This window comes from Phalacrocorax aristotelis, chromosome 1 (assembly GCF_949628215.1).
Source record: "Phalacrocorax aristotelis chromosome 1, bGulAri2.1, whole genome shotgun sequence".
NCBI lineage: Eukaryota > Metazoa > Chordata > Aves > Suliformes > Phalacrocoracidae > Phalacrocorax > Phalacrocorax aristotelis.
Window position 1 is genome coordinate 217,042,206 of NC_134276.1, and position 27,827 is coordinate 217,070,032.

At 49.2% G+C, this 27,827-nt stretch overlaps 1 protein-coding gene across 10 annotated transcripts in view; it reads left to right on the plus strand.

Moving 5' to 3' along the window:
- Window positions 1-27,827, plus strand: part of LOC142051929 (collagen alpha-1(VII) chain-like) — a 120,540-nt gene that overhangs the window by 66,841 nt on the left and 25,872 nt on the right. For 6 of the 10 annotated variants that reach the window (XM_075081706.1, XM_075081708.1, XM_075081707.1 and 3 more), the window contains exons 53-77: window positions 589-627; window positions 798-833; window positions 2,252-2,386; window positions 3,026-3,145; window positions 4,585-4,713; window positions 4,986-5,102; window positions 10,820-10,900; window positions 11,010-11,060; window positions 12,068-12,103; window positions 12,225-12,269; window positions 12,844-12,888; window positions 14,030-14,065; window positions 14,420-14,455; window positions 15,008-15,067; window positions 15,737-15,862; window positions 16,548-16,634; window positions 16,804-16,839; window positions 17,142-17,201; window positions 19,600-19,644; window positions 20,980-21,015; window positions 22,615-22,650; window positions 24,790-24,846; window positions 25,025-25,096; window positions 26,542-26,613; window positions 27,124-27,159. In XM_075081706.1, the coding sequence (XP_074937807.1) occupies window positions 589-627; window positions 798-833; window positions 2,252-2,386; window positions 3,026-3,145; window positions 4,585-4,713; window positions 4,986-5,102; window positions 10,820-10,900; window positions 11,010-11,060; window positions 12,068-12,103; window positions 12,225-12,269; window positions 12,844-12,888; window positions 14,030-14,065; window positions 14,420-14,455; window positions 15,008-15,067; window positions 15,737-15,862; window positions 16,548-16,634; window positions 16,804-16,839; window positions 17,142-17,201; window positions 19,600-19,644; window positions 20,980-21,015; window positions 22,615-22,650; window positions 24,790-24,846; window positions 25,025-25,096; window positions 26,542-26,613; window positions 27,124-27,159 (1,629 nt within the window). The other 4 variants (XM_075081710.1, XM_075081701.1, XM_075081705.1 and 1 more) reach the window with 3 other exon arrangements.

Sequence of the window (27,827 nt, forward strand, 5' to 3'; positions counted from 1 at the left end):
ACAATGGTGGCCCAGGGCACTCACCTGGAGAACTACACCATGCTGGGCAAGAAGAGATGGACAGCCCGTCCGTGGGACTTACTGTTGGGAGTCCAACCCATTGGAGATATTTGACCCAGACTGCGTGTGGTAGTATGGAGGGCCACCGGGACCACAGCCACCTTCCTCCAGAAAGGACTGTCAATCATGGGGGCACCTTGGCCATCCTCCTTGCTGCTACCTCTGCACAGCTGCCACAGCAGTGACAGCTTCAGTGGCATCGAGGGATCCTCAAAAACCTTTGCTTCTTTACACATTGTACGTTACCAAGAAATGGAGAAGGTTATAATATTCATGTCTGGTTCTGGTCCAGGCTTGCCCTACGAAATGCAGCCAGCAGCTGTGTCCGATGGAGGAGCAAGGGAGTCCGTTGAGCTGGGTGGGATTCAGCCCCCCTCTCTGAGCTGATGGGGTTTGTTTGGGGTCACGGAGCGGGCTCTACTACGAGTAAGGGCCAGATACGTGACTCTTGCTCCTCCTCAGAGTCCCTCTTCTTGCTGCTCATTGGGATAATTACTTAATTAACGAGTTATTCTTGTTCATTTGAAGGGGGAACCTGGTCCACCAGGCAAAGGAGTGGAAATGAAGGTAAATAAAATTTAAATTGTAGAGCGTGTTAATCTTGGAAACACCTCCTTCTGCCAGGGGTTGGGATGGCAGAGGGGACCCAGTGTGTGCCACCAGGCTTAGCCACCATCACCCACAGGACCAGCTTCCTGGGCTGGAGGAGAAGTTCTGACCCTTCTTTTCTCTTGCAGGATCTGGAGAGGCTTTTTGAAGCAAATGGTATCAAGGTAGGCAACGCTTTGACCTTCCTTCTCACAAGGTGATTGTAATTAAGCTTTGTCATCTATTCCCTCTGGCCTTCTGAAGACTACGTGTGCTCCCACAGGTCCAGCACTGTCCAACACAAGAAAGCAGGGTTGTTATATTTCCTTTTACAGCTTACCGTATATATTTAAATTCTTCTCGGACAGCTTTTCTGCTGCTATGTTATGGGGTGGATGGTGACTTTGAGGACCATGTGACATGAAGACTTAGCAAATAACCATTCAGAGCATGGTGCTACCACCTGGGTGGGCTTGTACTTCAGCACTGGGTCTGAACAGCCAGCAACAGGAGACCCACACAGCCCTCTGGGTGCTCCGGCCATGCTGTGTCCCCTGTTCAGTGCAAAGTCCAGTTTGGGTTGTTCCTTAGCTCGTAACACAAATAAGAATGAATAATTTCTGTGCAATACAGCAGTCCTAGACTGGCGGCCTACCTCTCCACTCTCAAGGTTCTCATCAAGCTCAGGAAGTGTGATGGGGCTTAGCTTTTAGTATCTACCGCTTGGGTACTTATAGTTGTGCTTGTTACCTTCAGCTTCTTTCTGTAAGCTCTGGAGATGTGACTGAGGGAGGTGAGGGACTGACTAATCTGGTCAAACCCCAGAATCCCAGAATGGTGGGGGTTGGCAGGAGCTCACCCCGTCCCACCCCCTGCTGGAGCAGGCACCCCCAGAGCAGGGGGCACAGGGCCGCGTCCAGGCGGGGTGTGAATGTCTCCAGGGAAGGGACCCCACAGCCTCCCTGGGCAGCCTGTGCCCCTGCTCTGGCACCTGCACAGCAAAGGGGTTTGGCCTCATGTTCAGGTGGAACTTCCCGTGTTCCAGCTTGTGCCCGTTGCCCCTTGGCCTGGCCTTGGGCACCACTGAAAAGAGCCCGGCCCCATCGTCCTGACACCCGCCCTTCAGGTATTTATAAGCACTGATGAGATCCCCCCTCAGCCTTCTCTTCTCCAGGCTGAACAAGCCCAGGTCTCTCAGCCTTTCCTCCCAAGGGAGATGCTCCAGCCCCTGATCCCCTTGGCAGCTCTGCGCTGGCCTTGCTCCAGCAGTTCCCTGCCCTTCTTGAACTGGGGGGCCCAGAACTGGACGCAGCCCTGCAGGTGTGGCCTCACTGGGGCAGAGAGATTTTATGTAGGGGTTTTATTTAGGATGGGGACAGCCACAACATAAGCACCATCAATCGGCTCCTAGATGCCCAAACCATAGGCTCCTGTATTTAAATCAGCTGTTGGCTGTCAGAGCACATCGTTTCACCAGGTGACCTGTGAGCCCCACTGGAAATGCATCGGTCATTGTTTTGGGGTGGCTGCACTTGCACTGTCATGTGTCAGGAACAGGAGGGTGGTACTGGGCTGCTGCCTTAATGGTCTCCGTCGGTTGCAGCTAGCACTGCTGAAGGACCTCTCCAATGCGCTCCTGAGGGATGGGCTGGACAGGCTGGTGCAGCAGCTGGGTGGCTCCAGGGCAAGCAAGACCTCCAGGAGAAAGCAGGCACCTTCGCATACCACCAAGCATGGCGTGAGTATTGTCATCTGTCATCCTCAGGGGGCAGACAGACCTCAAAGGAAACAAGAGAGAGACAGAAATGAATCACTGAAGGCTTTAGGGTCACCTCTGTCATCAAGTAGGTTGTGGTGACTTGCAGCCACTGTAAGAAACAGTTAAACTGGAATAGGCTAAAGCCTCGCACCAGGATCTTGGATCTTCAGCTTAAAGTGATGTGATTGCAAAGCAGTCTTTTTTTTTTTTCAGTGGAAACAAAGGTATCAGTCAACCCTTGCTGTTGATGGAGGTAGCTAGAAGCCATCCTCCAAAACCACCAGCCTCCTTGTGGCCTTTGAAGGCTGGGGGTTGCTGGAGTGGTGGGTGTGCGAGGGGAGCAAAGCAGCTGAAAGCACAAGAAGCAGCAGCCTTAAAAGCAAGAGTGATCCCAGGGAAGTAGGACTAGCTTAGAAGGAAGGCTTGGAGGTGGCTACCAGGGAATTACTGACTACTCGCTCCATTCTGGTTTGGGAAGGCCACCAGGTGGGGCAGAGCATGCTGGAGAGATGGGGCCATGGGCAGAAATAACCTGTCAGGATCCAGCTCTTCGCATGTGCGGTTCCTGGGAGCTCAGGTTTGTCTCAGCCATGTCAACTCACTTTTTTGATGTTGCAGGATTCACTGGTCTTTGATACTTCTCGTGATGCCCTGGCCAGCACCAAGGTGACAGAAGAAGCACAGAGCCTGGAGGTGGAGGCTCAGTTTACTGTGCCAATGTCCAGAGGACTCCCTAAGGTGAAAATAAAGAGTGGAGCAGGTGGAATGTAGTTAAATAGATCTGTGCTCCTGTCTATCTGGTCTGCTACAGCAATAATATCAAGAGATTGCACATCCAGTGCGTACCACCTGCCTGTGAGCTCCCAGTCCATGCTACAGTGATGGCTACCGCTGATCCTCCTGCTCCCTTCCTGTCTGCCCTTCTTGTCTTCTGAGCAAAAACCAGCACAGGCTGGGCTGGTTTCAGACCATCCCTGTGCTGGTTATCTGTTGAACTTGCCCTGCAACTTCTTACTTGGAGGCTGTAATCTAGGTGCATCTCTCCTGCCCCAGTAGAGATGGATCCAGTCATGCTGTCAGGCTGGGTTGAGGTTGCCCAAGAGAGGAGTTCCCCACCATGACTCCACAGCCCTTGTTTGCTTGAATAACCAGGCTAATTGCTAGAGATAATCTAGTCACCTGCATCCTTTGCAACTGCAAGTAATAGATAGCTTGTGTTATGGGAATTAGGAATTTATTAGCAATGTTAAGGCTTAATCTCCGTGCTGGACCCAAGTTCCAATGTGGTACAGCACACCTCCAGGAATAACATCAGAAGGCTGTATCCAGGTCACCCCTCATAGCTGCTGGAGGAGTTGTGGTTCTAAAGTTGCCCATACGAGATGGTCTTGTTAAGAGATAGTCCAGGAAATAGTGCCTGCAGCTGCGGTGAGGCTTTTCTTGTCCTCTTTTTATGACAACCAAAAAGTGACTCGCTCTCCATCAATCCTTGTTAGTCACTGGTAGGAAATGTTGTTTCTAACTGGAGCACAGGAGCTGTGGGGGTGTTTGGAGCCAGCTCCTGATGATTTTATCTTCCTCTGTGGTTGGTTCAAAGGTGAGCCAGTTGCTCAGGCACTCAGACAGGGTGAGACAGGCTCATCCTCTCTCAGCTCTAGGCTGTTGCTGTGATCTCAGATGAGATGTTGCTTTTCTGGATCGTTGCAACCTGGATGATAGCATTTCAGGGGCTTGGAAGGGGATGAAGTGCTCGCCAGCAGATGTGTTTGCACCGAGAGACACAAACTGAATGTGTGCCAGCAATCCTCAAGCCAGCAATGCTGGGATTTGGGTTCAGAGACACCAAGGTGTCTCTACTGGACTTTAGGAACACAACCCAATCTGGCAGAAAAGGTTGGGGACATCTCTGCTTATCTGGACCAGTCAGTTTAGGCTAGACTTCAACCAGACTGTTGGGAGTGAAGGGGTCAAAGCAAGCCTCCAACCCACCAGGGTTCCTTGCAGGCTTCCCCCGCCCATCCCTGTTGGCACTTCCCAAGTAAGGTGCACCTTGGCTCTCCAGCCTTGTCCTGCTGTCTCTGAGCATGCTATGGAATAAATGGCAGTGTTGGTAAAACAGTATATTGTGGATGATACCCTGACTTAGAGAAAACAGTCACTTTCTTTGGTCTCCACAGGGTCCATCTGCTGGTGGTTTGGAATCTGAGCACCAGCCTCTAGGAAACCCTCCTGAGTCCTTGGAGAAAACATCTGAGGAAAGAAAGAAGGAGAGAGACCCAAGAGGGACAAACACTTCCCTCAGCAGTGTATGTAAATGCCTGTTCAGTGACTTCTAATTGCTTTTCCATTTTTGCTGGTTTAGTAGATATAAAGGGGTTACATTTCTTAAAGCTTGATTGGACAAATAATTGCAGCTCTGTAAGTTTTGCCCCTGTCTTACTGAAGTGAAAAGCTGTTAGAGAAAGGGTAAGGATGTCCGCATGAATCGGTGTCAGAGCCCAGAAAAGGGTCTTGCTTTCCATCTTCCACTCTGGTAATTAGTAAGGCTGTGTTTTTGCTCACCTACCACCCTCTGCAGAGCTTGTCTGTGCCCCCACCACACCCAGAAGATGATCTGCAAGGAAACCAGTCCATGGAGCTTCTCGAGTCCTTAGAGGAGATGGTGGAAGGACAACCACAGCAGGACACCATCCATGTACGTCTTCCCCAGCAGTGCTGGGTAGTAGAACAGTGTGGAGATAAGTGATAGACTGGAAGGGACTGGGATGCACATCTTTCACCCAGTGCTCTGAGTCCTGGGACAGCCCTCCCCACATGCCCAGACGAGACCAGTGCTTGGACACTGGACCTGGGCAAGAAGCTGACGGCCAGCCTTGTCCTCTGCATACAGGCAGGGAAGCGGGAACTCCCCAGAGCCCTTGGCAAATTGTTTTGGTGTTTAATGACCCACTTTGTTGGAGAAAAAAAAAAAAGGACAATCTCTTTCCAACCTGGATCTGTCTGGTTTCAGCATCCATCCCATCTTTTGGGCTTGGCTGATTGAATAGCTGATGGATCGGAGTTGTAATACTTCAGGGACAGTGCAGACCACAGACAGTGAATTTAAATATGCTCCCTGACAAGATATTTCCTTTTCCTTCTTACTTTTCACAGATGCTTCAGGATAGTCCACAGACCTTCAGTTTTCCCTGCCCAGCATCAGTCTTTTAGACCCTGGTAGGCACTCTCCTGAGCCCAGTTCTGGGTTGCAGAGTCTGACTCCCTTGAAGAAGATTTTAGGGTCTGAGCAGGGATTTAGAGACTTTATCCTTTTTAAGGACTCACAAATAAGTGCAAATTGTAATTTAACAAGACTTTGTGGGTCAGCCGGGCCAAGATGACTGTCCCAGAGGAAACATGATGCAGGGTGACTCACCTTACCTCTTCCTTCAAGGTCTGCAAGACATTTGCTTCTTAAATAGTTGAAGTGGTTTATTACTGTACCTCAGCTGAGGGAAAGTAGCAAAAAGAAAGGTTTCTTCCATAGCCAGGAGCTAGAGCTGCTTTACAAGTACATGTGTACATATCCTCGAAGACATGAGGTATCATTTTCAGCAAAGTTAGAGACTGCAGCCAGACTGGTAGCAGCAGTTATCCCATCTCAGCTGATCAGCAATAAGTTGTGGTGATGCTGCAGTGTGGTTGTCTGAGCCCCAACATCCCATTTCACTCTTTTTTTTTGTTTGTTAAGGGTTTCTTGGGGTTGTTTTTTTTTGTTTCAGTTTGGTTTTTTGTTTTTCGGGGTTTTTTTCCCCCTACCTCCCTGGGCATGCATTTTCTCCCGAAAGTCCAAATCACGCTCCACTGCCGTACACCAAACCCAGCGCCCTCCAGTTCGAACATCATTGTAAGCACAAGTGCGCAGTCCAGCCCAGCTGGGAGACCCTACCCCTCCGTGATGAGAAGAGGGCAAATACATTCATCCAGCGCTGGTTTAACACTGTTGCACACCAATGTGCTCCCGTGTGATAGAGGGAATGGTCTTTTTGAAAATATTTGGAGACAGGATGCCCACAGCCTTAAAAAGTGCAACAAAAAAAATATCCCTTGGATATTTGCATGCAGCTACAGGCACAGTTACTGCTAGGAACAGTATCAGCAAAGATATTTCTAGGAATAGCAATGGGAGGGGTAGCGCAAAGTGGGGAGACGCTGTTGGAGGAAAATCTTGCTCTGATTTGTCTGTTGAAGATTTGCTTCTGCTCCCACTGCTTTAGCCACCTCCTGGCTGGCTCTGCAGAGTAACACTACACTGAATCACGAAGCTGGAACAACCTTTGTTGCAGCAGCCACGAGAGGGCTCCCGGCACAAACACACACACACAAACACCCTCTACACACATCACAGAATCCCAGGCTGGAAGGGACCTCAGGGACCATCTAGTCCAACCTTTCTGGGAAGAGCACAGTCTAGACAAGACGGCCCAGCACCCTGTCCAGGCGACTCTTGAAGGTGTCCAACGTGGCCGAGCCAACCCCTTCCCCGGGGAGATTATTCCAATGGTGACTGTCCTCACTGTGAAAAATTTCCCTCTGGTGTCCAATCGGAATCTCCCGATGAGCAACTTGTGTCCATCCACCCTTGTCCTCTCCACGGGGCTCTGTGTAAAAAGGGCGTCTCCGTCTTCTCTGTAGCTACCCCTTAAGTACTGGTACACGGGGATGATCTCCCCTCTGAGCCTCCTTTTCTCAAGGCTGAACAAACCCAGCTCTCCCAGCCTATCCTCGTATGGCAGCTTCCCAGTCCTTTAATCATCTTGCATATATATGTGTAAGCTGCGGCTCTGGTGATGGTGGTCTGTGCCATGAGCATCCCATCAGCTTCATTTCTCTCCCTGGATGTGCTGTTTCCCTTGGCTGGGCATGGTTAAACTGAAGAGAGACCTGGAAGCGCAGAGGATAGAGCCCAAACCCCCTCATTTCTTGTGGGATTGGGCTGCAGGACCCTGGATGAGGTGGGAGGGTTTTGGTGCTACACTCCTGAAAGCAGGTAGAGCTCAGTCCCTGTGGACCTGCACAGTTGCGGGGTCCCAAATACGTGGCTCCATTTGAAACTGTGGATTTTAGCCATGCTGGATGCTCTTTATGAGCAGACTCCTTAAGGCTTCCCCCACACCCCTGCGTGGAGTTATTTAATAAATCAGTTCCACCACAGACACAGCATCTTCTTCTTCAATGCAATGGGAGTGACCCCTATTTATTTGGTATCTGGGGGCTAAATGCATCCATGTGCCCAGACTCTGTGGCCGCGGCACCGGGAAGGAAGAAGGACAGTGGGGCTATGCCAGATGTGACATTTGGGCAGAAAGGAGAACTGTCCTCAGTAATCAGGGGTGTAAGCTATTAATTTAACCGCTGCATCCCAAGGACCAAAAGCAGCCTTCTGTGTGCTGTTCGGGATGCCACTCTTTTTTTTTTTTAAAGCCTGTTGTGAAGTGCAGACCAGAGCCACAAAACTGATTCCCATCTGGCTTCCAGGTGCATTTATCATGAGAGACCTAAGACCAGATATTTTTTTAGCCAAACTCAGGATGCCTGAGATGACTTGATTTCTGCATTGAAGAGCTTTCACAGGGAGGAGATACCAAACTTTAAAGGGCTCTTTAATCTTGCAGTGAAAGGCAGGAGAGCTGGAGGAAGGAAACAGAAGACTTATAATTCAAATGGGAAAATAGGGTTCAAGCTGATTAACCCCGGGAGAAGGCTGGAGGAAGATGGGACAAGGCAGCGATTCCCCGTCTGTCACTGCCTGAGTTATCAGGAGCAGAGCACAGAGGGCTGGGGGCAAGTTTGCACCTTGGGTTTATAGAGGTGATGTCCTGCCCTGTTGGGGCTCATGTTCGAGAGCCCTATGGATTAGTGAGTGCAATATCAGTGCCATTTGACAGCGATGCTGCGCTTAGGTGTTTGGCAACGATTATGGGTGTAATCCTGCAACCCGGTATTGCCAGGCACCTTTTTCTGAATCTCAGCCCAGGGGATTCACCATCAAATGAAGAGTTGTTTGAAGGATGGGCAGATAGCACCACCCTTCCTGCTCTCATGTCCGATGAGCCCCATTTTGGTACAGGCATTTATAAAAGTAGAACAACTGCCACAGGTTTATTAAGGCACTTCAAACCCCCCAGCACAAAAGGCTCTGCACCCCAAGGTGATTTCCTCAGTTGCATTTAGCATAAAACCCCCTTTATCCTCAAGAGTAGGGAAAAGTGTGGGCCAAAGGCAGGGAAACAGGAGCAGCCCCTCTCTCCCTGCAGGTCCTGCATCCTCTCATCCCCGGCGGCTCCCGCAGCCAAACTGAACTAGCTGAGGGTGATGCAAAGGGAGTGAAATAGAGCCGGTTGTTTTCCTGTCAGCAGCAGCTGTAATCACGAATTTTACCTGTTAAAAGGTTCATGGGGCCCTAGAGAGAAGCAGCCTGTAATAGCCTAAGAGCTTAATCTCGGAGGTGCAATTTCTGGCTGGCGGGAGTTAATGGGGGGAAGTAAATTAACTGATACAGAGAGGCAGGATGAGCCCAGGTACACGTGCCCATGCGAGAAGCGGTGGCCGACTACTCTTTCTGCGGATGAGCCCCTTCTTTGGCATTACAGGGCCATACTGGCCACTTCCTGCCTCCTCCATCTCCCAGATCCCCTGCAGTTAAGCTTTCTCATTTTCAGAGTTAATTCAGATCAATGCCCCTGGCTGTCTCCACGTGGATAAATCCAGAATCACTTCATTTTCCTACCTGATAACTTCTTGGCCTTTCCTACTCTCTGTCCCGTACCTCTTTCTTTGCAGGAATATTTTTTTTACTCCCCCTTTTATTTCCATTTTTCTCTTTCCTCTCCTAATTTTATCAGTTCCTTTCCTCCTTTTCACCCTTCTCTCTTTTCCTTTCTTTTTGACGCTGCCACCTGCCATCAGTAAATAACTCCTTTAGAAAGCAGCAGCCTCTCTACTTTTCTTTGAGGTGCCTTTATTGCTGGCATCTCAGAGCAGGAAACTGCTAAAATTGCAGAGGAATTGCAGAATGAAGGAGAGTTATTAACCCCTGCAATTTCCCACCGCCCCAGTAAATGGCAGCTTTATGAGATCGCATGCATACAGGTCACCTTCAAAACCTCGGCGAGGTCTTGGCAACCCATGGGCTTGCCTCGCCGCTGCCTTGTGACGCTCTTCACACATCTGCACATTGAACGCGGACCCACGCTAAAGAGCAGCAGCATTTCACAGCCGGTCTGCACGCGGATGAGCTGTGACCCAGCGCAGGATGGATGGGAACATCCGTGTGATCTCACCTGATGGTGCCACCTGATCCACCCAGATCATTTCTGGGCGATGTTTCTCTAGCCTGTCACACAAAAACACTTGCCTGTCCCACATCACTCATCTTTTATTCCTCTTTCTGTTTCTTTGCCATGTTTTAGTAAAGAATTTCAATTTTAATTGGACCAAAATAATTCTTTTTTCCTTACGTATTTTGGTGAGTCAGAAACTTCCTGGGTTCATTAGCTACTAGGTGAAACTATCATCTAGCTAGTTAAAATCCAGCAAAACAGGACTATCATCGCTGCAAACCTGACAGTGTAATGTCCAGGGCTCAACAAACCAGTGTTTCTTAGAAGCCCTTCATTTAGGATTTACTCCCTTCACTTTAACCATCTAAAACTCTCAAGGCATATTTCTAGGTGAAATTAGAGATTAATCCACGTCTTTGTTTCTGCAACAAAAAAGGTGGGAATGACGCTGTAGAACTGCACACCATCCTGATCTTTCCCTCTCCTTCATGTGCTCCTGACCGGTCTCAGGGTTGGGGTTTGGGTGCAAGGAGGTGCCCAGCTTGCTTTCGTTGTAAATCAGTTCACTGCTATTTTTTGCTTTCATATCAAAATATTCACCAAAGCTACACTGCAGCGTTTCCACTGTGCGGTTCAGGGAATAATTGCTGTACACTGAGATATCCACCAGCTAGGAATATTATAATTTTTACAACAGCAAGCAGATAATTTACCGTTGCTAATATGGAAAAGAACAAACAATTTGTGATCCAGGCCAGTAACTATTTGTACAAGCTTTCCTGAGTTTGCTTTAAATATATATTGGCCAAAATCATAAGCACTGCAAACACCACCAAGTAGACGTTAATAGTCGTTAACAGTTGTGTTATTCCATTCTGTATACTGGGTACAGTAAATGCATAGCAGGTGTGTTACCCAGACATGGCTGGTGCAGGGAGGCGTTTAAAGTTCAAAGTTGCAATATTTTAGGTGGGTTTTATTTCTTTGAGATAGCAGTAAATTAATTGCACAGTGCTAAATAACATATGTATTATTAATATTATATATATAACATCAGGTGCTTAGCAAGATGTTGTTTCCCTTTCTGCAGAAAAATGTGAATTTAGATGATGGCTCCGCACTCCCAAGGCACTTTAGGGCCAGGAGATCTGCCGAGCATGAGACACACAAGGTAAAGACCCTGTTTCACCGTTGCAGCTTTGGGCTGGCCTGTGTGTAAGAGCAGCCACCGGCATAATCTGGGACAAAGCGGTGACCCTTCTTTATGGGTTCCATCACAGGTTCATCCCCCTGGTGCCCCGGGAGCTTGGAAATCCCTGTCTGGATCCGTGGTGAGTCAAGACCCTGTACAAGGGTGTCTTCAAACACAGGGATGCAAGGGGAACCCCAATTGCCCACTTGTGCAAAGTCATGATAAATGTAGGGGGGCGTGAAAGGTTAGTGATAAATATTAATAAATACAGCAAGAAACAGCTGCAGAAGAAGCTGCTTTTCTTGGCAGAGCAGATTGTTCTCCCTGTATCTGGCAAGGGAAACGTGATGCTCAGAAAACAGAAGTGGGGAAAATCAAACTTAATCAGTGAGGGAACATAATAACCTGGTTCATGGGGAAAGCAGCCTAACCGGAGGGTGTTTTGTGTCCTGAGAGCGTAGAAGATATTTGTATGTGTGTTTAAATGTGTAAATATATGCTTGTGTTTATAAACTTGTATGACTCTGATATACCCTCGCAATTACGTTGCTGACTTTAACACAGTATGCCAGCAATGGAAAGGGCAAAGAATTGATTTTTAGAAATTTTAAGAGAGAAAGACCTATTTCCAGGAGTTAAAGATGAAAAATTCTGAACAACAGATTTCCCCTAAGTTTGAATTAATTTCTTTGTAAGTGGTGAGTGACCCTTGCCGTTCCCAGGAGGAATGGCAGCACTGAGCTGAGATCGCCCACGCCATGAGAAAACACATCTCTTCTCATAGTCCCCGGTAAAAAGCCAGGGTTAAAGTGGGACATCTGTGCCATTGCCAAAAGCCCAGTACTGAGGCATCTCTTGGCTCATGGACCCTGACAGCCCATATGCAATGGGCAGCACCAACTCTCAGATGTCCGATCTGGGCTGGAGCAGATCGGAAGGAGCCTGGAAGCGACCCTGTATCCAACCAGGGGCACTTCGACGGGGGTCTTATGATCTCTGGTAGCACCTGGTTTCCCTGCGAGATGCCTCCAGCCTCTCCAGTGGCTGCCTGACAACTTGGTGCTCGGAGATGTCTTTTCCATGGCTTAGAGGTGAAACGGTTCTCCAGCTGCCCTCCCACTTTCCTCTTTTCTTTTTCAATTCAAGGCATACCCAGGCCCTCATCACCCGAGGAGGATTAAGGTACAGCATTCACGTTGCCCTCCTCTTATCACAGCTGCGTGCGGTGAAGATGCAGCTGGTTCCTTCTCCCATCACACCGCATCCCAGCCCTGTTCTGTACTTGGGGGTTTTTGTCTTACAGAAGGAGGAAACTGGCCCAGCAGATCCACCCTCCCATGGCCAAAAGGTCAGTGCTTTTCTTTCACCTTTTAACACAGATACCCAACAGCATTGGGGGGAGGCACAATGGTGATCCATCTTCCCAGAGCAGTCTCATTTGGAGGCCGAGGAATGACAGGTGAAAACTGGCCAGGCCGGAGGTTTCAAGAGGTAGTAATCAACAGTTTAGGCCATTGGTAATGAACAGAGATCCCAGGCTTGAACCTTTCACACCTGACCCAAACATGGGTTTTGTGTTTGGGGGATCCTTAATCTCTCCCATCTCCCTTAAACTCGTGGCAACCTTTAACACCTGCAGTAGCCTGGGGCGGGGAGACCCTCAGCTTACTACTCATATCTGGCTTTTACTCTGCAATTTATGCTTTCCTCTTTATATTTCCACTGCACAGGATAGGAGGGATGGGGTCAGGGACATCCCTGATCTGGTTTGGGAACGCAAGTCATGGAAATGAAGGGTTCCTCCACAGATGTTTGCAAAAAGCAGCTGCAGGAACAAGGGCAGCACCCTCCCAATCCAAAGAGGGAAGGGAAAATGTGTCAGTGCATATTTGCAATTGAAGATGTTTCCTGCTATTTTCCAGGGAGAAATGGGAGCTCCAGGAGCCCGTGGAGTCAAAGGAGAAAAGGTAGAATATTGCTTTTCTGGCCTGAGCCTCTGAGACCAGAAGGCTGTCTGTGCCAAGAGGGTCTGGAAAGGGGGAGGCAGCTGGGGATGTGCTGATGGAGAGGACATTCAGGGTCTATGGGAGACTGTGCCAATATAAACTGGGATTGCCACAGTCCCACCTTCATCCCGGAGCCTGCCTGCGTGTTTCTGTTCCCTCCCTTCCAGCAATGCTAACACGTATCTGCCATGGGCTCAGGAGTAAATGTGTGTAGATGTGGCACTTCAGGGCAAGGTTTAGGAGACATGGTAGTGTTGGGCTGAGGGTTGGACTTGATGATCCTAGAGGTCTTTTCCAACCTTATATGATTCTATGACAGTTCAGGGGGTTTTCCTGATGTTCATTTTCTGCTGGATCAGTAAATTAAATCAAGTGTCAGGCAAGTAAAAGCCGGCCCTGGCACAAGGACAGAGATAGAAGAAGGGCCACACAAAACACCATTTCATGAGCAATTTTGGCAGCAAAGGCTTAGAGGGACCAAATGGCAGATCCAGGGTGGTGGGACCCAGGTATTCAGGAGAAAGGCAGGGTTGTTGTTAAAAGGCGCAGCCCAATGGGGAAGGGGTACTTTGCATGGGCTGCCATTTAAACACCTGTGTGGTGCAGCATCCTGGGGACACAGGCATGGGAAGGGAAGGGAAGGGGAGGGGAGGGGAGGGGAAGGGAAGGGAAGGGAAGGGAAGGGAAGGGAAGGGAAGGGAAGGGAAGGGAAGGGAAGGGAAGGGAAGGGAAGGGAAGGGGAGGGGAGGGGAGGGGAGGGAAGGGGAGGGCAGGGGAGGGGAGGGGAGGGAAGGGGAGGGGAGGGGAGGGGAGGGAAGGGGAGGGGAGGGGAGGGGAGGGAAGGGAAGGGGAGGGGAGGGGAAGGGGAGGGGAGGGGAAGGGGAGGGGAGGGGAGGGGAGGGGAGGGGAAGGGAAGGGAAGGGGAGGGGAGGGGAGGGAAGGGAAGGGAAGGGAAGGGAAGGGAAGGGAAGGGAAGGGAAGGGAAGGGAAGGGAAGGGAAGGGAAGGGAAGGGAAGGGAAGGGAAGGGAAGGGAAGGGGAAGGAGGGGAGGGGAGGGGAGGGGAGGGGCGTGGCTAGAAGGTGGATGGTTTTTGTCTTGCAGGGGCAGCCTGGGGACATGGGGGAACCTGGAGAAAAGGTTAGCTGTGGAGTCGGTATCAGCAGCTGGAGCAGGACAGTGTTACCAGCTAAGTGGCCCAAATCCAGAACTGGAGATTGCCATAGGAAAGTCAAAATCTGCTGGTCAACCCAGTGCTCCAAGTCCTTCCTGGGAGCAGTGCGGCTCTGTTTTAGGGCATTTGGCTCTTCACCAGTCACACAGCCACTGCCCACCTCCTCTGGGGGAAATGTGGAGGTCAGAGGGTCCAGTTGCTCTGTGCTGCCATGGAGTATGAGCACAACTGGAAACCTTTGCTCTTTCTCAGCATCGCACTGAGGTAGTACTTCACATGTCCTCTTGTGCAGGTTTGGTAACTCTTTCTTTATTTCATAGGGCACCAAAGGAGATAAAGGTGATAATGGTCAAAAGGTAAAGAACAATGTTGGTATCACGGTCAGGGGTGTCTCCTCTTACACTGTGAGAGCTTGCCTCCTGCTCTCCCTCCTCATGTTGCCATACCTAACCTCCCCAGCTCAGGGGGAGGTGTCCAGGTAACCTCCTGAGATGCGGGCTCAGGGTGGCCGGTCGCTCACTGGGCACCCGGCATCTCTCTGTTGACTAGGGAGGGACTCTGATGGCTCACATAGACAGAAAACCCACCTGAGTAATGTCAGAAGATTAGTGTCTTGCCCAGAGTCCTCTGGTGCCTTATCCAGTAATATTCCTGCAACCCAGCTCCCTTCTTTCTAAAGCTGTTTAGATGCCCTCAGCAGCTTTGTCCCTCCAGGTCAGATAAGACTTCCCATCATCTAGAGAAGATGTGATGGTCAGTGAGGGCGCTGTAGAAACCCTCAGTGTAGGATCAGCTCTGAGGGACTTCAGCTGGGTGTCCAGGGAGCAGCATGAAGCAAGCTCTCATTTTGATGGGCCCCTAGTGAAAGGGTCAATCTTCATTTTTTTCTGACTTTCTTCTCTTCACAGGGAGAACCGGGAATTGGGTTCAGAGGTCCTGTTGGTCAGGCTGGGCCACCTGGATTTAAGGTAAGCCTTTCTACTCTAATAGATAGGTTCTTGCTTGGTTTTTTTCTGGGTCTTTCTCTTTGTAGTCCTTGCTTTCCAGTGCTGTGTGTGGAGCACAGAACTGGCTGGGGCTACAAAGTTAAAGCACCAAAGCCAGTCCCAGCCTGGGAAGGCAGGAACACCACCACATGGGTCTGGGAAGAGGGAGTGCTCTGTGTCCTCCAAAGGGCCATTTCAAAGCAGGTGAGGTCCAGAGAATAAATATCATAGGATCATAGAATCACAGAATGATGTGGGTTGGAAGGAACCTTTGTCATCTAGTCCAATCCCCCTACGATGAGCAGGGACATCTTCAACTAGATCAGGCTGTGAAATATGGCTGTGAAAATAAAAAGATCCAGGGAATTGTGGTCTCAGCAGAGATGCGTTTCTGTGATCCCTCGGGATGTTGCAGATCTGCAGGGTTTGAATTCACTGGAGAGCTCTGAAGGTCTGCAGGTAAGGGCTCCCTGCTTAGCAAGCCATGGTACAACCCTTTTGTCAGCCCTAGGACCTCTCTTATGGACCAGGGCTGGAGGGGGGTGTACTGGTCATATGAATTCAAGGAGACACCCCAGGATTTCTCCAGGACCTTTAGGGAGGACAGTTAATCCCACCTAAGATCCAAATTCCTTGTGATTCACTCCACAGGGTGAGCCAGGGGCCCCAGGACCTCCAGGAGCTCAGGGCATCCAGGGCATTCGTGGCAATGCCGGCACCCCTGGGTCACAGGGGGACAGAGGGGCTCCAGGTCTGGCTGGGATGCCAGGACAGAAGGTAGGTGGTGTGCAGTGAGGGGACAGCACGTGTTATGTTAGCCATCTCAAGGTGAGAACAACGATGGCCTTACTGAGACTATCTACACTGGGTGTCCACTGTGGGTCAAGCCCCCACCTACCCAGGTCTCCAGATTCTGAGCTTATACATAGTCAATTAAGAGAAGCAGGAACAAAGCCTGGTTGCAAAAGGAGAGATAACAGCATTTATTAGATCAACTGATGTTGTTGGGAAAAAACTAGGCCAAAAGATTTGGTCCAGGGGTAGGTCCTTCAAGTTAAAAAAAAAAAAAGCAGTGGATCTCCAAGCAGGGTGAGGACCTGTTGTTCTTTTAAATTTAGTTATGTGACTTGATGAGAAGACTGGGAAGAGGTGGCAATAGTACAGGGGGTGTCAGCAAGAGGCTTTGGGGTCATTAGCACCTGGGAACAGAGGGACCAAGGGGTAAGTCTGATTGCAGGGACACGGAGGCTAGGCTGGAGGTGGGGTCAGGGACAGCAGTGTGCTGTCTCAGGGTTTTGGTGTAGCTGGAGTCCCCTCTCCTCAACAATAAGAGGTCCACACGAGAAGGCTATTCTTCCTGCTTACTGCCAGTGCAGGGGACACCCAGGAGCACCAGTTCCTGCTTTCTTTCTGGATGGGGGAAAGCAGGACCTTTCCCATCAAGGTGTTCTCCTCCTTAAAGGATTTCGTTTTCAAGGGGGAGCGTGGCAAGAGAGGCCGGAATGGATTTCCTGGGCCCGCAGGACCATCAGGATCCCCAGGAAAAGAGGTGACTTTTGGACATTGCTCCTGCATCTTTTAATGGCTGGAGGAGAGGTTGAGGTCCTGATACCTGGGCTGGGTGTGCTTGCATCCTCTTGGAACACTGGAACAGGAAAGCACTTAGAGGACTTGCAAAGCAAAGTCCTCCCTTCTATTTTGTTTTCCTTGCCCTACAGGGGATTCCTGGGACACCTGGACCCAAAGGCAACAAGGTCAGTGCCAACCTGCCAAGCAGGTCACAAGTAGCTGAGATCCTGGAGTGGCAATGGGACAGCCCACTGCCCTCCCCAGCTCCTCATCCCTGATCCCATCCAGCCACTTCATCGCTCTTTCACCCTCATGCCCTTCTTCCCCATTGTTGCTGGAGCATCCTCCAGAGAAAACAGCAGGAATTCAATGGAAGTGAGTCTCCTGACTCTTTCTGTGACTTTTAAGTCATGGTCAAACTAAGCAGCCATCATGTGATGTGGAGTCCTTGCTCCAAATGAGACCTCTGGTGCTCTCTGATCTGCAGGGAGAAACTGGTGTTGGAGCCGCTGGCCCAAGAGGACCCCGTGGACTCCCTGGCCCTCAGGTAGGTCCCTCCATAAATGTTCCTGGCTTGGCTTCTTGAAGACTACCCTATTTTTGAGGCACCTTTATAACACCACCTCCTACTCACCCATCTTAGAAGATGTCTAAAGGGCTGATTTCAGACACCTCCTTAATTTTTCACTAGCCAAATTCGGAGGGGACGGAGACTGCTACACCCAGCTGGAGCTGACTTTGACCAGAATCTGTCCACAGGTCACAATTAGTATCCCCTCCATAATTAGACACCCTCAGGCATTACTGATCACTCTGGTCAAGTGGCCACTGACTGTGTTGGCTGTGCTTTCACTGGCTAGACGGGAGCGTTGAAGGCAACATCTACACCCCTACATCTGTGTGTTTTAATCCTAGCAGCTTGATGAGGAACCACCTCAGTTTTGTATGCTCTGGGGATGCTACCTGCAAGCTCATTCCTTCAGAAATCTGCCTCCAGCTTTTTTATCCTTGTTCCCCTCTTCCTTTCTGTTGTCCTAGCAGAGGGCAACCAACCCCCATCATCCTTGGGTCAGCAATGTTCACTTTTCCTCATACTGCTGAGAAGTTTTGGTCTCCTTCTCGCAAAGACCCCAGGGAGACCCTTTTGAGTTGTAATCAGAGGCCATGTTTCAATTTGCTGCTTCTGTGGCTGTTCCAAGAATAAACTGATTTTATGCTGCAATCCATTTAGATAAACTCCCCATCTGCCAGCAGAACTATTCAGTGAGGCCCCTGAGACAAAATACTTAATGAGAATGTCAACAGCTGTGAAAGGTCTGGGGTAAACCTTGCTAAAGCTTTGTTATCTGAAGGAAATGATTAAAGTCTGCTCTTCTGACTCCAGCATAAATCTGGAGTGAATCACAGAATCTCAGATTACATAGGTTTTATATGAGAGATCTAAATTTGGTCTGACAGGATGATGCCTAAGTCTAGGCACCTTAAAGACAGGTAAGTCTTGTAGGATCTACCTAGGGAGGTCATAAAAGGAATTCATAGGCCCACCAGCACAGCTATCCCTTGTAGGAAGGTTTGTAAGGAGCCCAACAGCACACTTCAAGGGAGGCTCAGAACAAGGTCTGCAGCATCTGGAAACCACAGCTGGGCATGAAGGTAAGCTCACATTAGTCTCCAAAGGCACAAGGTACTGCTGAGCAGTTGTCTGGTGGCCTCTTCCTTCTGCAAGTCAATGATATGAGTTCCAGGCGAATTCCTGGCTGCCATATTTATTGTGGCGAGTCCTGATGAAATCATGTTCAGCAATGAGTTATGAATATGCAGAAAAGCTACTGAGCCCTCAAGTCAGGGGGAAGAAATCACTCTGTCCCAGGAATACCTCAGACCTCTGTCCCTTGTTGCACATGCCTTTGTCAGATGTAAGTACATCTTGGGGAGGGACACACCAGGTCATCCAGCCTCAGATGCGAGCCCTGCCAGGGCCTCTCTAAATCAACACAGAGGAAGAGACACCTTTTTGGCATGATATAAACCACTCTAAATCAGGTGCAGACCATCTCACAAATGCCTGCTTTCTCAGGGACTGAGGAGAAGCTGAAGCTTGAAGCTTCAGTCTGACCAAAGCATTATTCTCTAAACACTGCAGTGTCTACCTGCAGTGACATGTGGATGGTCTCAAGTCCTTTAGGTTCTTTCATTCAGATCCATAGAAGTATTAAGGCACCTGATGGAGGTATAAGTGAGAGGTTGGATGACTCCTTTGAGGATCTACTCAGCGCTTCTCCCACTCTAATCAGCGCTTGTTACCACTCTACTCAGCACTTGTCAGGCCACACTGACAAGTGTGTACAGTTCTGGTCCCCGCTATACAATAAAGGTGTGGACAGGCTGGAAGGGGCCCAGAGAAGGGCCACCAAGATGATCAGAGGACTGGGAAGCTGCCATATGAGGATAGGCTGGGAGAGCTGGGTTTGCTCAGCCTTGAGAAAAGGAGGCTCAGAGGGGATCTCATCCCCATGTACCAGTACTTAAGGGGAGCTACAAAGAAGATGGAGACTCCCTTTTTACAGAGTCCCATGGAGAGGACAAGGGGGATGGACACAAGTTGTTCTTGGGGAGATTCCCATTGGACACCAGAGGGAAATTTTTCACAGTGAGGACAGTCACCATTGGAATAATCTCCCCAGGGAAGGGGTTGACTTGGCCACGTTGGACACCTTCAAGAGCTGTCTGGACAGGGTGCTGGGCCATCTTGTCTAGACTGGGCTCTTCCTAGAAAGGTTGGACTAGATGATCCCTGGGGTCCCTTCCGACCTGGGATTCTGGGATTCTGGGCTCCTCCATGCTTAATTCCTGTTGTTCCCAGTAGGATGATTTGCAGAATTGGGACTCTGTGTGTTGCATTTCTCTTTGCCAATGGCCATCACTAACCCTCTCCATCCTAACAGGGTGACGAGGGCATTGTGGGAGTCCGGGGCCCCACTGGCATGATGGTGAGTGTTAAAATAGCACAGAGGGTTGATTTTATGGCATGGACAACAGTGGGCACAGGACTGGCAAAATTCCCATGAACAATGAAAAAAATAAAATGGGTGGATGCTTTCAGTGGGAAATAGAGACTTTGGGAACCTGAATTCTGATGTTGTGTTGGGATAAGTGAATGTAAATCCTGTAGGCACCTGTGAGACATAAGGTGTCATGCAGAGAACAATTCCTTTATGCTCTTGTCCATTGGGCTGACTCATCGACAGGCTGCTTCTGAAGTCCTGAAGTATCTCTCTGTTCTTCTTTGTCAGATCTGCTTGCCTGCATGAATTTCAGGCTCTCATTCTGTTGTAAATTCCCTTTTCACTGATAGGGGACTGAGCCAGGGGAGATGCAGATCACAGCCGGTATTTCAACAAACACCTTTTTATTTATTAGGCTGTTATATCTGATGGAATGAATCTGTTGTTATGAGTAGAATGGGACTTTATGAAGTTCCTCAGAAGGCCAAGGGTGGTTGCAGTACCAGGTTTCACCCTGGGTTCTCATCCCTGAAGGGCTGATTCTCAGCAAGACTGACCCTTACACCACGAGGGCTTGCAAGATGATGTGTCCCAGTGGTCAGAGTAGCAGCACAGGGCACAGCGGGCTGGCAAAGCCCAGGTTTTGCGCCCTTTGCGAAACGTCTGTGCTCTGTCTCCTCCTCATCCATCCTGTCCATGCCCACCCCTGTGATGAGCTGCCGGTACTGCAGGTGGAAGATGCCACCTCCCTGCATATTCATGGAAGGTTGCTGGTCCCCAGTTTTACAAATGGGTTACACCTGGGGTGACCACTATGGCTTTTCAGCTCTCCAGGTGTGGTTTCCATCCTGGTTCTGTCTCTAGGGACTCCAACCTGCCCTGGGGGACACCTGGGGATCCCTGTCACCCCCATCTATGAGGAGCCCTCCAGAAACAACCCTTCCCTTATGCTGTCTGAGAGGTGGGGGCTGCATCTCGTTAATGTTAAGGGTACAAAAGTCACAGTACATGTCTTGCAAAATGGGAAACGTTGGCTAAATTTATACATCCTCCAAGAAATGCTGAGTTGTGCCCGTGACCCAGTGGTGGGTGGAAGCTTAAGGCTAAATTTTCTCTTTGTACCAGTGTGATTCACTTCTCTTCAAATTGCACTTGAGGGGAAGGAAAGGAGAAGAGAGGCCTCTGCGCCGGTCCCACCAGCAGCTTCTCCATGGTGGAGCCCATCCTTGGAGGCAGCTCTGCCTTCAAGTGGAGGCTGCTCTTTCCTAACACCTTCCCCCACTGGTATTTATCTTCACATCTTGTTTTATGTTCTTGCAGGGTCAAAAAGGCTTCCCCGGTGTGAAAGGCAAAAGAGTAAGCAACAGTCATCTTATCTACACAGTGCCTGTGGAGGAAAGCGCCATTGCAGGGAGCCTTTCTCTGCAGCAGCCCACGCTGCTGATGCCCCTGTTAATACAGCGTGGATAATCCCAGAATCTTCTGGGGACGGACTGGGAGGGGTCCTCAATCACTGTGTGGAAGTGTGAAGTGGCATAAGCATCTCCTTGTAATGGGTGGGCTGAGATGAGGGTGCATGCTGTCTTTATGCATGCCTGATTCTTTTTGGTAGGAAATATGGGAATTTGGACTGAAAGGGACCCCTGGTGTGCTCTGGTTGATCCCCAAATGCATAGGGTTCGAGGAGTAGGGTTGTTTGTATCGATGAGCAGGAGAACCTTTGGTCTCCTGCTACATCCCACTTGCAACCCTTGGAAAGCATAGTACTGGGAAGAGCAGATTTTGACCTATATGTCAGGGCTGTGCCATGGGATACTAGGGGAGGGAACCACATACAGCTTTGCCACTCAGAAGCAGTTCAAATGCATTTCTAAAACCTCTCTCTAATGTCCTGTCTCTACCTGGTCCTTGCAGCCTCCCTCTTCTCCTGCTGTCACCATATCAGTCTCGAGCACTGGAGAAGGTTATGAGATGCCATCAGGAATAAGTCCTGCCCTTCAGCCTCACCTCCCATACCCATTATAAATCACTTCCAGGAAAAGCAAATATTTTTGGGCCCCACACTACAAGAGGGACCTTGAGGTGCTGGAGCGTGTCCAGAGAAGGGCAACAAGAGCTGGGCAGGGTCTGGAGAACAAGTGTGCTGGGGAGCGGCTGAGGGGGCTGGGGGGGTTTAGCCTGGAGAAGAGGGGGCTGAGGGGAGCCCTTCTCGCTCTCTGCAGCTGCCTGAAAGGAGGTTGTAGCGAGGCGGGGGTTGGTCTCTTCTCCCAAGTCACTAGTGATGGGACGAGAGGAAACGGCCTCAAGCTCCATCAAGGGAGGTTTAGATTGGAGATTAGGAAGAATTTCTTTACTGAAATGCATGGTCAGGCCCTGGCACAGGCTGCCCAGAGAGGTGGGGGAGTCACCGTCCCTGGGGGGGGTCAAACACCATGCAGATGTGGCAGTTGGGGCTGTGGTTTAGGAGGCCTGGGGGTGTTGGGTTGGTGGTTGGACCTGATGATCCTAGAGGTCCTTTCCAACCTTAAAGATTCTATGATTCATACAGTCTTAGTAAAGCATGCCAGATTTGAGGTTGAAAGTTGGGGAATCCTGTATTATATAGGATGCCTGCCCACCCTAGATGTGGTGTAGGGACACCCCTGCAGCATGGAGATGCTACATCCTGTTTTGGAGGTTGAAATCCAGCAACAGCTCCACATCATGGATGTGCTGAGCATGGAGTCAGGCGATCCACTTCAGCCCTCTGGGTCTTTATTTTTTTGTCAATGCAATAAATTCTAGTTGTACGCGATCTCTTGCGGTATGCTAATCATTTCGCAGAGTACCCAGGGGAACTGACTTCCAGATGTGATAGATCTTAGTGGCTTGGAGTGTGAATCAATGGACTGAGCAACACGAGAAGAGTGAGTGAAATGGAAATCATTCACTGTCTTTTTTCTTTCCTGTGTTCAGGGTGATCATGGACTTCTTGGACCCAAGGGAGAAAGAGTAAGGCATTTCAGATTGTGACTTTCTAGGGCAGATGGGTAAAACATTTTCAGGTTTTTATAGTTACCAGTGAGAAGATGGACAGTTATTTAAATGAGTTAGTGATCTTATGAGGTAGAGACATAAATAGGAAAAAATATTTATATTTATTTTCAAAGGAGTTTCCCTTGTTGCAACTTGTCCTTTCACTGTGTGCCTCCAAGAAGAGCCAGGCTCCATCTTCTCTACATTGTACCCCCATCTAGGTAGTGGAAGACAACCTGTAGATGCCCACTTTTCTTGCGAGGTCTCCATTGGGTTCAATCTACTTTGCTGATGCCATCCTTGCACTGCTCTGTGTTGAGCTTGCATGATAGTTTCAACAGGATCCTACAAAAAAAAGTCATTTTGGCAACTATTTTCTCAGGCACCAAAATGCCTCCTGTGAATTAAGGGAGAAAGAAAATTTCCGCTGATTTTGGTATAACCACCTCACCCCAAAGCATACCGTAATCTTAAAAAGCCTGAGCTGGCTCATAGCAGGTAATGTGAAAATAATTCCCCAAGCACTTCTGGAAAATGCACAGAAAATGCTGAACTTCTGCCCAGTGTTTAGTTAACTTCCTTCCTGGCTGAAATGGCTTGTTAGAAAATGAGTTTTAGAAAACCTACATGACAATTCTGCCTTTGAGTCATGCAGTATTAAATGATTAAGGCCAATTTGTCTCTGAGGAAGCTACTTTCAAAGGGGACTCGCTCCAGAGACGAATCAATTCTTAATCTGCTTCTTGAAGGGGCCCAAAACACTTTCCAAGCTGAAGGAATGTGTAATGCGTTTTCCAAAGAATACCTTAATAAAATATAAGGTGGAGTACAAGATAAAACAGGAGGGGGGAGAAATAATTGGCTTGGGTTTGTTCCACATGATTACAGCTTAACTTTCTTTCTAACTCTCCCTTGATCAATACAGGAGTAACTGCTTGAATCCTAGAGCCTGTGCTATGTATTGGATTAAACTACAGGATCTTTATTCTCCCTTTTGTCCCCAAAATTGGTTGAGCCCCAACCCGTCTCTGTTAGAGACCCTCCAGAGCAGGGAAGCAGGAGGGTATATTAAGCCAGAATTTGATCAGGGTCCTATGGTGACGGTGATGGTTGGATAAACTGCAAAAGGTGGTCAAAGTTTGGGGAATATTGATTCATGTGTGATTTTTAAGACTCCAGCAGCAAAGCACAATCACCCTGAACAGGGATGTTGGCAACACTGAAGAGAGCTGGTGTAAAGGAAATCCTTTTCAAATGGGCTACAGCTGCTCATTAGAAGGTGGCTTCAACCCTTCTCCCTCCAAACTACGGACAACCGTCACTTTGCCAGAGGAGAGATGTTTCTTGTGTGGGAGTAGCCTTGTTGCATGTTGTTCTCTCTCTGAAGAGCAGAATGTCCCTCCTCAGCTGCTGAGCTTATAAACAGACTTGGCATGGATGTGTCTGTGGGGTTACTGCATGCCTGAAGCTACGGTCTCTCTCAGGATGACAGTTTGGGAGCCTGACCCTCCAAAAACGACCTCTGAGGGGTGCCCTAGGTGCCCCTCCCTTTCCCTAGCTCCAAGTCTGCGTCCATAAATCAGGACACCATGAGTAGACCAGTTCACAGTCCTGCCCATGGCCAGTTCCCACACCTGGGAAGAGATGCAAACCTTGACATCCTGAGTGACATACAGTGATGAAGGAGCCAAGCCACCGTGTCAGATGTGAACCTGTCCCACTACTGACAGCCTCGGATCAGGAATCGAACTTCAGGGTCATGCCGTGTACAGCTCCATTTCCAGCCATCACATCTAGGTTAGGGAAATGCCGGTGGGCCCCAACATTTTTTTGAGCAAGAGGTCACTGTCAAACCTCAGGACTCCTTGTAGTTTTCCGTGCACGTTCATCATCCAGCATTTAGTTAAGGACAGACTAACCTTAACAACTAATGTTGTGCTGCAGGGCATATATGCTTTCCCCAGCGTATGGATGACAGTTTGGGAAATGCTTAACTCCACTGCAGAGGTGTGAACTACCAGTTTGCCCATCAAAGCAAGTGCGGTTTCATCCAGTGGAACGCATGAGTTCATGTATCACTGGGTGTCTACATCTCTCTGTGTCTCCTTTCTCCAGGGTGAGCCCATGACTTTTTTTGGACCCCGGGGCTATAAAGGCAGTAAAGGAGATCCCGTAAGTTTGACTCTTATTGACTTTTTAAGCGGTCCCTTCTCCACTGTTGGTGGCATCAGCACTGAGCACAGCTTGGGATAAGCACTGAGAACCAGCACTTTGATCCAGAGCTAGTGGCTGAGAGCTGGGTTCTTCCAGGAGAGAGGCATAATACACTAATTTCTGTTTTACTTTTCAGGGTGAACAGGGCCTGCCAGGTTTTGATGGAGACAAAGGCGAGAAGGGAGAGGATGGGCCTGTAGGAGAAAAGGTATGAACCTCCCAATGCAACTGAGAGAGACAGCAAAAGGTCACTGGTTGTGTAAGGAAGGGACCAATGTCCCTGTATCTTCCCTTCCCGTGTGTCTGCTGGAAACCATGGTGCAAGGACACACTCACCTAGCTCTTAACACAGAAAGGGAGAGGAGGATGCTGGGCTGGGGCTTGGGTACATGTTACACATCCGGTTTACCAGGTGTCAAGTCTGTAGTTTTGGGACTGTATCTGCAGTACAGGATCAGACATGCAGACGTGGCACTCCAGGGCATGGTGTAGGAGACCTTAACAATTCTATGATTCAATTACTGCATCACTGTGAGAGTCTCACATCTTCCTCTCCCTCCAAGAGTTGGCCATGCTCTTCAGACCCTGCAGCTCTTGAGACATTTTTGTTAAGGGTTAAATGGCTCCCCGGTTCCTGTTCTTCACACAGGGCTGTCCCCTGGGTGGTGGCAGAGCGAGCCGCTTGCTCCTCCATCTGCCTTTGCTCTTTGAGAGCATCCTGTGGAGGTCTCAGTTCTCAGCCCAACACCACTCCACTGGATGAATCACATAACTCTCCCGCTCTCAGACTGAGTCACAGATTAAATGTCCATGTACTAATCGTCCCTATTTTAGTATTATGTTAATGCTTTTTGCTCCAGAAGTCTGACCTGGGATGGAGACTCTGCTGAATAAATTTAAGTATCTACAACAGCAGCATCCCTATCTGAGCTAGACATCCAGCTCCTGTTATTTCCCATGGGGAGGTGTATAATCAGTGTGGTTCAAGGTGGACATTGCCTGACCCAATGGGGACATCTCCCTTGTGAAAGGGAAAGTCTTGTCCTTACCACAACTGATTGCACTGATTAGGTCCCCAGTAAAGGAAACCCATGGAGAAGCTCCTATGGGTGGTACATGTTTGGTTGGGTTTTTAAGTCAGATGAAAACCCATACATGATATCTGTCAGATTGCCTTCTAATGAAAAAAAAACCCACATAAGCATCTCCTAAAGCAAGATCACCTCTTGGCCGAATATCTGAGTGACTTTGGACGGAGCCCTAGAGCAGTGTCTCCTCCACCAGTAAGTCCAGCTGGGTCTTGTACCTGAGTGTTTGCAAGGAGGCAGCCCATCCAGAGAATTTGAGACCCTTTTCTGCTTGTTTTCCTTCAATCCACATCACTGGGCACCAACTCTCTTATAGAACAGTTTGCTGAGGTTTCTGCTGAGCCGTTCAGCAGCTGGTGGCTTTCTGCCCAATCACTGGCTGCCATATAGACCTTTGGGGTCCCTGGGGCTGAAATCTGCTATAGAAATGGTGCTTTTTGTCATCCTCTTTACTATCTCCACGGGTTCCACTACCTGGTCTCTCCTGAGACGGGCTGGGGGGTGTGTGTCACTTTAAGAGCAGTAGGTACTTAAAATGTATTTAACAGGGATTTTAAAATTTCAGGGAGTCAAAGGTGAAGCTGGCTCCAAGGGAGTGATGGGGCTTTTTGGAACAAGAGGACCAGTGGGACAGAAGGTGAGTACAGTGAGCACCTATGTTAAGGCATCCTCTGCAAGAACTGATGTGTAAAATCCCTTCACAGTTTTCTCATAGAATGTAATTCTGTCTTCCCTCTCCAAAATTGTTGATTGAAATGTCATGGGGCTACCAGAGAGCAGAAGTAGCTGCACTTTTCCAGGAGATCCCTGAAGGTTTCTCCCATTTTGTAAAGCAGGAGAGTGCCCTGGAATCTTTCCTGGGCTAAAATAGTCAATAATGATTTTCTGAAGTATCAATATTTAGGCATGGGGTGTGAACTGCTCTCTAAGCTCCAGTTATGGTCAGTGGAGGTGTAGGGCTCCGTTCATTTGCCCAGCTGAGACGTTTGGGGTATCCTACCTGCCCCCTCCAGCTCCTGCTGCACAGGGGTCCCCAAAGGACCCCTTGTCCCCTTTTCCACAGCTGTAGGTATCTCCTACAGTAATCCCCATTTCCAGATGAAATGCAGATCTTCCCCATGGTAACTCATCACTGCTCTCCTTGCAGGGGGAGCCAGGAGAACCAGGCTTGCCAGGCTCTGCCGTGAGTTGGAGCATGTTTCTCTGCCTTTGAGAGTCTTGGGTGTGGAGCCCGGCTTGCACTGCTGGTCCTTTCCCCACAGCCATGTGTGTGGGTTGCAGGGTGGGATGAGGCGATGCTGGCTCAGTGGGGCTCCACAAAGCCCGTGTTAAAAGAGGCTTTGTTGGAAAACCAGCCATGGGCTGTGGGGACCACAGCCAGAGGTATGTTTTAATAGGACATTGCATTTTTGCATTAAGCAGCACATGAAATAATTATGTATTTATTATTTTTTAATACCTTTAGTGTATTAGGGGGCATTGCCAGACATGAACAATGATGTTTCTTGTTCAAATGGCTTAGGAATTGTGACTATAGGTTGTATATCCCATTAGAAACTCATATGTCCTTAAGGGACTGGGCTATGAGTGGCTATTCTCAGCACTCAGAGCGTGCATGTTGCTGGCCAGAGGGAAAACATTTATGCTGGGGGACCTGTATAATCTCCAAGATCACCTTGTTTCTTGACAAATTGCAACTGGGAAAAAAAATAGAAAAACAATTTTGGTTTGCAAAAGTGTTTACATGCCTTTGAACTTTACCAGTTCACCTGGAAGAAACCCTAAGTGAAAAAATAATGGTCTCCAAGGTGGTCCAAAGTGAAAAAAGTCACTGATTTCTTTTCATCTGGG